The sequence below is a fragment of the Gallus gallus genome, chromosome 6, assembly GCF_016699485.2.
Source record: "Gallus gallus isolate bGalGal1 chromosome 6, bGalGal1.mat.broiler.GRCg7b, whole genome shotgun sequence".
Lineage (NCBI taxonomy): Eukaryota > Metazoa > Chordata > Aves > Galliformes > Phasianidae > Gallus > Gallus gallus.
The window spans coordinates 4227648-4239874 of NC_052537.1; the positions used below are offsets into that span (position 1 = coordinate 4227648).

Sequence of the window (12227 nt, forward strand, 5' to 3'; positions counted from 1 at the left end):
CCAAACAAACCTGTGTGATTTCTTATTTTAATGTTCTGAAGCAAAGCTACGAATTTAGCAACGGCTGACAACTCCTCTAAAACTAAATTACGAAACTGAAAGCGTACGTAACCCCCTTGAATATTTTCAGACAAGACATCCAGGCAAAGAACATCAAAAACAGATTTTTAAAATCTGTTCTGTAGTAGCGATGGTGAAATCACTAAAAAACATTCCTACTGCACATTCTGCATACCACTGTTTGTGCATCTGTAGAAACAAATATTAATCCTAGCTGTTTCTTATGCATTTTCATTTGGGTTTTGAAATAGTACAAAAACGATATTCTCAAAACTGATCATGATTTCGAGCATGCATTCTGTGCTCACTGAAACAGCAGCAAACTTGTGATGTCACTTAATCTCTTTTGGGCTTTAACTTTTTGATGTGTTCTGACAAAGAATGTCTTTGTGCTTCCATCAATTAATGGCAAATTATTTTCCTAAAGCTGAATCAATCTCACACCTCTATTTTGAGCATTTCATTCCTTTCTGCAGAATAAAGCATATGTTTCTACTTTAAAGCAAAACATAAACAAACAAACAAAAAACAACAACAAAAAATCAGAAGACTGATACTATTTGCACACAAAAAAAATCTCATAGTGTCAACAGAACTCAAAAAAATCCTTCTTCTACGGAGTGTATTCTGAGGTCTCAACCCACATTTGACCGAAGAGGTGGGAAAGGCATGTCCCTGCTTTCCCAGGGATGTCTTTTCTTTCTGATTTCATCTTCCTCAGGTTTCATGTTCCCCAGCCTGCATTACAATACGATGCATCTTTTCTCGTCTATAGGAAAATTCATTAAAACTTTTGAAGCGACTCAAGTCTCTCTTCCCCTTTATTGTTATTTCTATAACGGCAACTCCTTCCTTTCAGTTTTTAATGCATCAGTATTAATAAGGGTTAATTTGCGATGTATTTAAACTGGTGGAATTCTGTTTCTACTTAATTTAAAAAAGAAACCATTGTTAACAGAAACATCTTGCTCACTTGATGGGCACTAAAAGATCTTAAACCTTTCACTGCCATGGACTTCACCCAATCACTGCTGCAACATGTCTCGTAAAACCTGATTTTACAAGGCAATAAAATATCACCTTTTGATTATTTGTCTTGGCAAAAGCTTAATATTCCTAAGTAACATAATGATTTTTATAGTGAACATGCAGTTGATGTCACTCAATCTGATTTGATTGGGGTAAGTGCATAAAACTACTGCTACTACAAAGGAAAGTTGGCCCGTAGCTGCTTGCTCCGTATAATTTTTTTCTTTTTTTTAAACACAAAGCACTCTTAATAAACAGATGACAATTCTTCTAGAATAAGTATTGCAGAAGGACTTAAAAACTCTCCATTTAAATTTTTTAAATAATTTTTTTGAGACAAAGCTAAGGCAGAACTCAGGTATAGACACATACTTCAAAAAAACCCTCTAAGGTTAATCTAGCTGAATGATAAACCTGTTTCAGAAGGACTTTCCCTCCACAGTATTTAGATATCTGCCTCTGGCAAGGCCGTCCTTAGATTGTTTTCCACTCCTTACTGCTCCTACCTACCTTTGAATTCTTTCTAAGACAAGAATTTTATTTACTCCTATGTCTTCCAGAAATCAAAAATGGAAGAAAATCATTTGAGAAGAATGTTGACAAAATCAGAAAGGTTGACAAATATTCAGGTTCTTACAAAAAACAATCATTCAGTAAGAGACTCAGAAGTTTCACTTATTTTATCCAAGCAACTTGAAAAGATAAAAGAAATTCTTTAAGTATTTTGCATATGTCCTCTATTTAGTAAAAGTCCCTTTGAAGACTGCTTTCATGGTGTCCAGTGCAGTAGTTTAGCAGAAACTACTAAGTTAGCTCTGCTCAAAGCAGAAGGCTGAGCCTCCTGAGTTCTGCTGAGAACTCCAGACTTCTCTTTGAAACTATATTATCCTATGTTCTAACAAATAACAAATTGTAGGGGAAAAAGGCATCTAAACTCAGACTGAAATGCACAGCTTCAAGACTAATGTAACCACTACTGCTTCTGGGAAGGAGCCTCTTCCTAAAGCTTAGTCTGTGCTCACAGAAGGCCTCTCAAATGGGATAACCGAGGGTGGTGGGCTGGCATACTGCTGAAACCATAGGCACGCATCTAAGCTCTAAAACTTCCCATTTAGATAAGATCCAGGAGTTCGAAACCAGGCTAGGTAAAAAAACTGCATTTGTATCAATAAAACTGCATTTGTATCAATAAAAAACATAAAAGTCACTACGACCTGGGAGGAGCAAAGTGAGGAGTGTTCCTATCTTGAGGCCATGAAGACATTCCTAGGGAAACAGACTTTCGTTTTTAACTATCTAGAGGTTTTTGTTTGTTTGGTTGGTTTTGTTTTGTTTTGATTATTTATAGCCACAGAGTCTTACAGGAAAGGGTTTTTGATCGTTTGCTACATAAAGAAGTAATCTAAGAACAAATATCTGCAGACTCCAGACATACAGCTTGCAGGTTTGTCTTCGATAAGATTCAAAAAAAACCCCGTGATTTGTGTCATGCTGGCACAGGTTAGAGAATAATATGACCACAGGCTAAAGCTAAGCCTACAGGAACAAGACTTCTGACATTTAAAAATCCAGGCTGACAGACCCAAATCATAATGTGACTCTGTTGGTGGAAACTGATGGAAAAAAAAAAAATATCACTGTGCAAAGAGGGTGCACATTTTAATGAAAACATAATGGACAAATTCTGGATATGGACAAATTTTGTCTGAAATCCTCAGAGAAGGGATACAAAAACTGTTTCTAGTGGCCCACTCACACCGGTTTTAAGAGGTTAAAAAATGAAGCCTGATCAGACTGCAGAAGGAATTACGTGATGAGGTGGTCTGCAGTAGCAGAAGCATGGCTTAAAAACCTTTAAGTTTACCATCCTATTTTTTTTATTTCTAGAAAATAATGCATTTATTTTGAAAAACAACTGGATGGGATTATGTTTTTAAGGTCAAATGGGAAAACTCAGATGTTATTATGTCTCATATAAAATTAATACTACACATTATAAAACTGGAAGACACTTTCCTTTGCATGGCAAAGTAGCTTTTGAAACCGTTAGGGATAAAATATTTGAGGACTGAGTTCAGCAGAATTTGGTGAGAAAAAAAATCCACCGCCAAATAAAGCCTGCATGACAAATTGCTTTCTTGATTGCTTTCTTCTGCACTTTGGAATAGATGCACAGAGAAGTTAAAGCTGTAGAGGTTACACTTTGCCTCAATGTAAAAACTAATGAAATGGAATATCTGCAGCCTAGGTACAACTTACCTTACAAGACTCCTTGGGCCAGGCAGGTCTACTCCAGAACACTATAAAGGATAGTATATGAGTACATTTGTACAATGTAGGCTGCATATAAGTTTCCAATCCTACAGATACACACAGGACTACACATGCCTGCAAAATGACTTGTACATAAAGTTATATAAAAGCTTTATTTATAATGTTGAAAATCTAAGTGCTTTACTATTGCCATGAACCATACGTGTAGAGAAGTTAGCTCAAATGGAGAAAGCTGAAGCTATGTTTCAAATATACTCTTACCCTTTCATTTCAGCATATGAGTGCTATCTCATGTTAGCCCTTCCTCCATACGTGAGGGAGGGGAAGAGTGAACAGTAATTGATAGACTTGAACTGCCCTGTGTTACAAAGACTGATGGTTTCCCTCCTCTTGACAGTGACTCTGAGCATGAGTCGCATTGTCATGCAACAGGCAGCCTTTTTCCCTTTTTGGCGACATGATTCATTTTATTAGGCTCCTAGCAGCTCCCACGTTTTAAGGAGGTTTCTCACATGTTCCAAGATTAACCAACTTGAGTTAGTTTGTTTTTATATTTAAATTCAATTTTTTTTTTGCTCTTTCACTTACATTTAGAAAAACTAGTTAATAGCAGAGAAATTAAATGAAGTATAAGAGTGAACTTATATCATCTGTGATGGCTCCCATGACTGAAGGTCCACTGGAAGGTCTTGCATTTACAGTGTTTGGCATTGCTATCTTTCCATCTTACATCTGATTTCTTATCAATTTGATCCTAACTTTGACCTGGAAATGGGTAGCAGGTGGCAAATATGACTGCAAGAAGGTTCATACTCCTCTTTGAGTCGTTGAAGTTGCTTCGTGAACTCTGAAACACCATCAGTGGTTTCAAGAGGTTCCCCAATAACAGCATCTTAAATATAGCAGCTGTTCACGTTAACTAGGCAAAATGCACATGATATAGCATGCAATGATCCATATAAACTATTACATAAATTGAACCTTATATGTGATGTACAGTGAAGATCTGCCTAAGATAACCATAAAGTGAGGTAAGAAGCTGGGTTTGGCCAGGTATCGAAAAGAAAGCACTGCAGAGCCGTATCATGTTATTTACCACTGTGCTATTTCAGACAGAAGCCACACACAACTAGATTGGTTTGTCTTAGAGGGCTATTATAGAAAGACACTATTGAGCACATAAGTCATTAATATAATGATAAATTGGATAGTTATTTTCTGAGTGTGGCTCAGATTTATTTCCCATTTAGTGACAAATGAACTTACTGAAACTTAACTTGCACTATCACAGGCAAGGAAAGGTTACAAACATATAGCTTCAATGTTTCATACATTCATTCTTCAGAAAAGTTGAATATTAATATCAGATGTACCACGGGAGCTTAGAAAATATTTACTACCAAAAAAAAAAACAACCCTAGGTAATACCCTGAAGACTCATGAGCTAGACTTGCTTATAAAACTTGATTGACATCAGTGTTGGCTTCGTGCTGTCCCAACACAAAGTGTTCATTTAAGTGTCCAGCTTTTGTAACCAAGCCTTATGTTTGAAGAAATGGCTGCTTTCTGAAGCCACCTCTCAATTCACCATTTAGCATTCTTCAGCAGTTATCTTTCTGATGTGAACAAACACTGAACTGCAAAACTAAATTTTTGTGAATCAACACCAGAACCTTTTTTTACAGTCTTCAGACTACACAAACTGTAAATATTACTGGTACCAAATACTAATTTTCAGTGTGGCATTCATTTCTTCTCACTGGAAAAGAGATAAATACTTGACTGGTTTAACTCTTGAATACTGACGTTATCATTGTCCGAGCATCCAGACCTATGTCAACATAAAGTCCCATTCTTACAGAACCTTAATAATATATTTCTGAATATGTGCCTTAATGAGTAAAATAAAATAAAAATAAAGAAGGGCATTTTGGTAGAATTTTAGCTTCATACTGGGCAGAAACAGGTAGCTAAGCAATTTTACAATTCTATGAGAACACAGCCATAAATCAACCGGAGTGTATCCCACGTTAAGAAAAACAAATTTGTGCAACCAGAAGAATGCTGCAAATAAACAACAAAAATATTCTTAGCAGCACGCAAATCATGCAGGGCTTTGGCCTTGTTGGATGCATCTTAATACAGGGGTCTTTTTCTGGGCTTTATGTTTCATCTATATAATTTTTAGTGAAATATTATACCTCTGCCCTTGAGAGGATACCACCAGAGTCCATTGTTAAAAACAATCAGGTAGGTAGGTACCACTAAGTCCTTCCACTAGTTCAGTTTTCTTTCCCCGACTTCTTGGATGCAAAGTACCATTTTCCTTGAGTATATACAACAGCTATGTTTACTCATTCACACAAGACTTGGCAGAGATAAAGATCTGCCTATTCATTATAGGCTCTGCACTTCACAGTTAAAGGTCAAGCAAAAGGAAAAGCTAAACCAGATACAAAGCAAACTATAATGGGGGCTATACAACACACAGAAGTACAAAACAACAGGTATCTCTGGCAACAGGCTTTCACATAAAAAAGACAAGAAAATAAAGAGAAAGCACAAAAAAGACTCAGAAGAGCGAGCATTATTCTTCAAAAAGCACAGACAAAACAATCCAAATGACATTTTAAAGAGTACCCCCAAAGCAGAAGACTTAAATACATTACAATTTCTAGATATAAGAATAAAAATGACACATTGGATATGACCCTTTGCGGTATGTCACTTTGCTTAAAAACTTAATATGAATGGTGTTAATTAGTAAATGGATTTTCTTCCAAAAATTCCATCGTGGCTATTTTTAGTAGTCAATAGAATTTAAAAACTGGGACACAGGAGCAGAACATACACACAGGTATTCTAGCACATACTGACAGGTGTGATAGAAAGTTACATTCTACATTAATAACTGAAAGCAGCACATCCACTCTGTAAACACAGAGCAAGGTCACTCATATAATGAAAAATATGGTTTTGTGTAAACTGAAGGAACAGTAATAAATAATAGAGAAGATATTGCATATTTCCATAGACATTATAATCTCCGCATTTCCAGACAACAAGAACTTCTTTTCTTTGGAGGGACCACTTGGCAGCCTAAACTAGTCTGCTTTTAGATCACATATAATTTTATTTGTTCTCAAGTCAAAAGCGGAGAACCGTGAATATTCTGGCTTCGATCAGGGATAGCACTAATCCAAATCACAAAGAATCAAGTTGCTTAATGGCCTGTTCTGCTGCGGGGCAACATGCTTTATTAGCACAGAGACTGGGCAATACGTACTTTTGGTTCAATCAACAAATGCAGTACAATTCCCTACATGCAACTGTAGTGGTCCACAGTACATCTTTTGAGAATAGGCAAAGGGTCATCTCGCATGGCAAGAACAGCCTCCAGAACAGAATAAAAGTGTAAGAAAAACATTTGACGTACTTGGATCTGACAAGATTGAGTCGGTTTTCGGCAAAAATTGGTCACAGCGGACTCCTTGGTAGCCCTCTTTGCACCTGAGAAAAAGGGGATAAATGACAAACATACGCATGCGATAGTAAAAGGTTAATTTAAAGGCAGAAAATCAACTGCAATTTTCCCTGTCAATGCTGTGAGGGACGTGCATATTTACAGTTATCTCAATTATTAGAGAAGCAAGTTTCTTACTGAAACAGACAAGGACCACACAAAATTATCATTATTTCAAGGATTTCAATTATTTCTGGTTGTTGTAGAAACTATCAAAAGAAATGTCAGTTAAGTGCAACTCTTCTTTTAAATATTAAATTAAACATCAGTTAAACTACTAAAGAATCATCTTCACTCAAATAGACATGTGCAGATAAAATAAACTCATTAGATAAAACAAAGCTTTATAATGTTTCTGTATTGCACAAAACCATGAGATTTACAACACATTGATCTTTGGATGTTCGAATAAGCAGGGAACATTTATCCAGCCATTAATTGTAAGGCAAATTCCGGCTGTAATTAAAAGATAACGTGTTTAGGCTTGATAGACAATGTCAGGCACAGCTCGTAAGTGAACTTTCTTAGATATCCACAGAACTAGATTTCAAGTAGTATAAACCCCATTGTCTTAATAAACACAAATTTGCTTTGACTAAAATTCTAATACCATTACTTATCTCAAATCCTTACTTTAAAAAAAGACCATTTCATGCATTTGGGCCGTTCTCAGAACAATCCCTTTCATTTCAACTAAGCATACTGAAATGAGGCCTTTAATTATTTATTCACTAAGCAGTTTCACAAAAAAAGAAAGTGATGGACAGTTTAATTATAAACGATAGCAACAGGGACTCCGTATCTCAAGAAGTTCCTTAGCACCATCTAAACAACACGCTCAAATCAGAATCAGTACCTTCATTAGGATTGACAACTGTAACTTGAATTCTGTCATGACGTCAGGAACAAAAGTTATCTGTTCCTTCACAACGTTTCTACTCACACTTGCTCTGAAAGTCGCCTTTTAAAATGCTTTTCGGTTAATAAATTGATATGTGAGAAGTGCATCTCACCATAATTGACACATGGATTAGAAAGCATATTTGTGAATAAATACATAAATTATAAGAATTCCCATCAGACCCAAAAACCTACAGTACGAGGAAGATTTAAAAATATTGATGTCATTTCAAACCTCGCTTTTTGCCTTTTTCCCTGAAAAAGGGAAAGGCTTTTTGCTTTCTTCTCAGTGCTACTCTGGAGATCGGTTTCTCATTGGTAATCGTCTATCTGTAAAACACACTGGAAAAAGCCAAATTCAGATCCTATGGCAGTGGTCACAATTTACCAGTAAAGGAAAAAAATGTTCTGAAGATATATATATATATATATTTTTAAATGCAATATATTCAATTAGAAGATGTCCATTAGTCAGAAAAAATTGAAGAAGTCATCATAAACTCAGACACTGCCGCATGCACTTTTTTGCATCCAATTATGAAATACCTGATGTTGCCTCACATTGAACAGAAACTCATCTTCACATTCTTGTGGAGATTTGGTAGAGATCATTTCAGAGCTTAAAAACAGCATTCAAGGGTGACGATATTCTTTTCTTTGCGCTAGCATTTTCTATTAACATTTTAACATATGTTTGTGCCAGTTGCACTTACTACCCTATTCAGACTTGCAACAAAACTGTTGGTTTGCAAGTCATACAGATCATTCGTCACCTAACCCAATGCAGCAGTCACAGAGCAGTAACACCTGCACAAGCTCAACTTAACACATATTAGCATGATGCACACTACAAGGCAGGGCAATGCAGAACAACACTCTCAGTACCCTCATAGCAGCAGGATTAGCCCCCTCCTTCCTCTCCAACAGTCATTAGGGCCAGCAGAGACAGGAGTCTGCTGCCTTCCTTCCATAATGTTCCACACCTTTTATAACAAAACAAACTTTGCTATCTCATTGCACAGCTGAGAAAGAGTTTGTACCATTTATTCCAACTACCAGACAGCCTAGGTTAATTAATTGCTAATGCCAGAATTGAAGGAGAAGAGTTTGTTGCCAGGGCATGCAACAAACGGTGGGTCACTATTCCAATCCTACCAACTGTCAGGGGCCAACATCAGTCTTTTACTTCAGGAAAATATTTGTTCTATATGGCAAATAGGGCTTTGAATATTCTCATTTTCACTGAATGCTGTTGATAAGAGTTACAGCTTAACAGCTGCAAATACTACAGATGCACATAAAGTTGATGACCTTGAAAATGGCATGGTATAAGACCCCTCTAACTGGTAAAGTATTGCCCAAGTACAGGATGAAGTTAGATGTATTCTATGGCTTTCATTTCCTGACTTCACAAGAGCAGTGGGTTGGAACAGAATGGAACAGTCTCCTCATTGTATACCTCCTGCCTTGTAAAACTCAGCATCTCTTGAACCCGACTGTGCACTGCTGCTACTGTGCTACGCAGTCTGGAAATAATAATGGTGCTGTGTTTCTTCTCTTAAAAATGAATTGCCTATCTCATCAAACTATTATTTCTATCTTGACTATATCCTGCATACACTGTTGCTACCTCTGTGTGAAACAGAACCATGTGGTAATCAACTGGTTGACTGACTTGGATGAGTCTAAAGTTGCATTTTCACTTACCTGTACACTTCGATGAACATGCCAAAACAAGCATTTGTTTTTGTTATTTTCAAAACTGAATACAGAGGTGGCTGATAAAGAATAAATAAGATACTTTAATATAAAAATGTAATGCTACACTAAGATAACAACTACTATGGCCATACACAACTTGTTTTAAGCAATGTTTCAATAAAGATAAAAACTAAGTTCCCTAGCTTCATTATCAAGTGATTTTTGAAATCTATAAGACAACAAATAATAACTGCTCTGCCAACACACATCAGATTTTAAATCTTTGTAACGCAGTCTTGTGAAATTGAAGCCTTTTAAAATACACATTTGACAGTTATAATATTGAAATACATTAACAGCTGATGTTGTGGCACCCTATAATCTCTTCTTAAGTACCAACCATCCATCCTACACTGGGAAATGTGATGGTTGTGCTCGCAGCACCTGATAAGCCAACATGCTGTTAATTGGTATCACACCTCTGAAGGAAAAACAAACAACAAAACAAAGAAAACCCCTCTTACAACTACATTTTTTTGTCACATTCAGAACTACAGAAAAGTCCAACTGAAGTTGTTAAGTATTGCCACACGCAGTGCAAATCATTGCATTTATATTTGTGGCTGTATTAAAAAAAAAAAGCTATGAGCAATGAGGAAAATCTGGATACATACTTTGATACAGCTGGCTGTACAAACGATCACTTAATTATATGACAAGCAAGGGTTTATTAGCAATGCCTTCGGAGAAGAAAGAAAGCAATAGTAGGATGAGATATTTTTCATAGTGAAGTGAGAGCTCTGACCTGCTGGAACTGCAGTGTGAGCTCCAATTCTGTAACAGCACAGCCGTATCTCCTAAAGCACTACGTTCAATGAACAGACTTGGGCATATGCTCAAGGGCAGACCAAAGTGAAAGCCTCCATAGATAGAATTACAGTTTCACCTCAAATTGAATCTGAGAAAGGAATTCACTATTTTTCACTCCGATTTTCACAAAAATAATTGTTTCTCTAGGCTTGAGACCAAAATTATCAACAAAAATTTGTGAATGTTACCATTTAAATCCTTCTGAATAAAGTGGTATGAAAAAAATCCTAGGTAAAGCTAATATGAAGCTCCTAAAAATCATGAAAGACAGCACATGTCTAAGTGATAGCTGCTAAATTCAGACAGGATTATTTAATCTTGAGTTCTACACATCTTTCACTTGGTAATACCATTTCTCATAGATGGTGGTTTTTTTAAGGTTACCAAGACAATCTTTAGTGTGCATTGCACTTACGTAGTCAGCCACAACCTCATTTCTGTTCCTGTATGTAGCTTTCCACACATTTCTCACTCCTGGCGGTAAGGTCTTTTGGTGCTTGCTCTACTTAAGCACATTTTCACTTAGAAATCAAAAAATAAGGAAATGATTTTCTCATCACCCCACTTAATAGCCACTGTACCAAAAAGTAAATGGCTGGAAACAGTACATAACTGCATCTTTTATTTATTCTCTGACTGAGGATTCAGAGCTCATGATACAGAAATATTCCGGTGGTCAATAAGTTTTAATCACGTACTTATTTACACACACAGAATACAATATACTCTATCCTGGATTAGAGTGTCAGCCATGTAACAAGTATATACTGCAAGCTATGACATTACATGGGCAATTGAGTTGTATCAGAGCCTAGTGTGGAATATGCTACTAATCATGAAAAATAATTTCTCTGCTGTGCAAATAAGTTCAAGTTAGGCTTCTCTGCTTCCAGCTGGAATGACCTTCACTGTAAACAACAGAAATTTGTATGAGGATTGCTCCAAAATTAATGCTTCCTATTAAATTATTGTGGTCCACAATGTCAGAGGCAAGTGCTAAAAAGAGCAATGAAGCCTTCTCTAGCCTAAATATCCTGTCAGTTGCTCCTCCCCATGCCACACAACTGTCTGTGACCCTTTGATCCAGCCCACTGGATCCCTCCAAACAGCTCTCCTACCCCAAGCAGATCAACGCTCCTGCCCAACCTGACACTGGTCACATACCCACTGAGGGTACACTCAGACTCAATCCCCAACGCCTCCCCACCAAGACAACCAACATAATCTTGAACACAGCAAGCCCAAACCTCAAGCTTCATCCAAGATCACCTGCCACCAGCTGCCAATCACATCCAACACCATCCATAACAACTCTCTGCCATTCCTTAACCCACCAACGGTATTCCCATTCCAGCCATAAGCAGCCAGCCTCTCCAGGGGAATGCTGTGGAAAACAGTATCAAAGACTTAGCTAAATGCTGAAGACCCATGTGGGATATCACATCACGGAAGAAGATCAAGCCAGACAAGCAGGATTGCCCGCTCAACTACAGACATGTATCAGCTGGGTCTGGCCACCCTATACATGCTATGTCCTTTTACTCCCCCCCCCCCCAAAAGAAAAAAAAAATTCATTTCATCTCAAAAAAAAAAAAAGAGGAAAAATAATGACAATTAAAAATAAAAATTTCAAAAGAGTGAAAAGAGACACCTCTGCTTCTGAGACACCTCTAATCATGCACAAACAAGTAAAGTAGTTGTGTATAAGTCCTTGGAAAGTTTATAGTTCTATCAGGTATTATTTACACCCAACAGCGTTCACAGTAAAATAAAATAGTAGAAGGAATATTTTAATTCAAAATGATCTAAGCATTACTGCAGACTTCTCCCAGAAACCAGTGCAGACAGGGAGCATTGGTGAGAGAGATCA

The 12227-nt window shown here is 36.9% G+C and overlaps 1 protein-coding gene across 3 annotated transcripts in view; it reads right to left on the bottom strand.

Moving 5' to 3' along the window:
- The window catches only part of NRG3 (neuregulin 3), a 371925-nt gene that overhangs the window by 98514 nt on the left and 261184 nt on the right, over positions 1 to 12227 (bottom strand). For all 3 annotated transcript variants that reach the window (XM_040702943.1, XM_015288041.3, XM_040702944.2), the window contains exon 3: positions 6800 to 6873. In XM_040702943.1, the coding sequence (XP_040558877.1) occupies positions 6800 to 6873 (74 nt within the window). The remainder of the gene's footprint in view (positions 1 to 6799; positions 6874 to 12227) is intronic.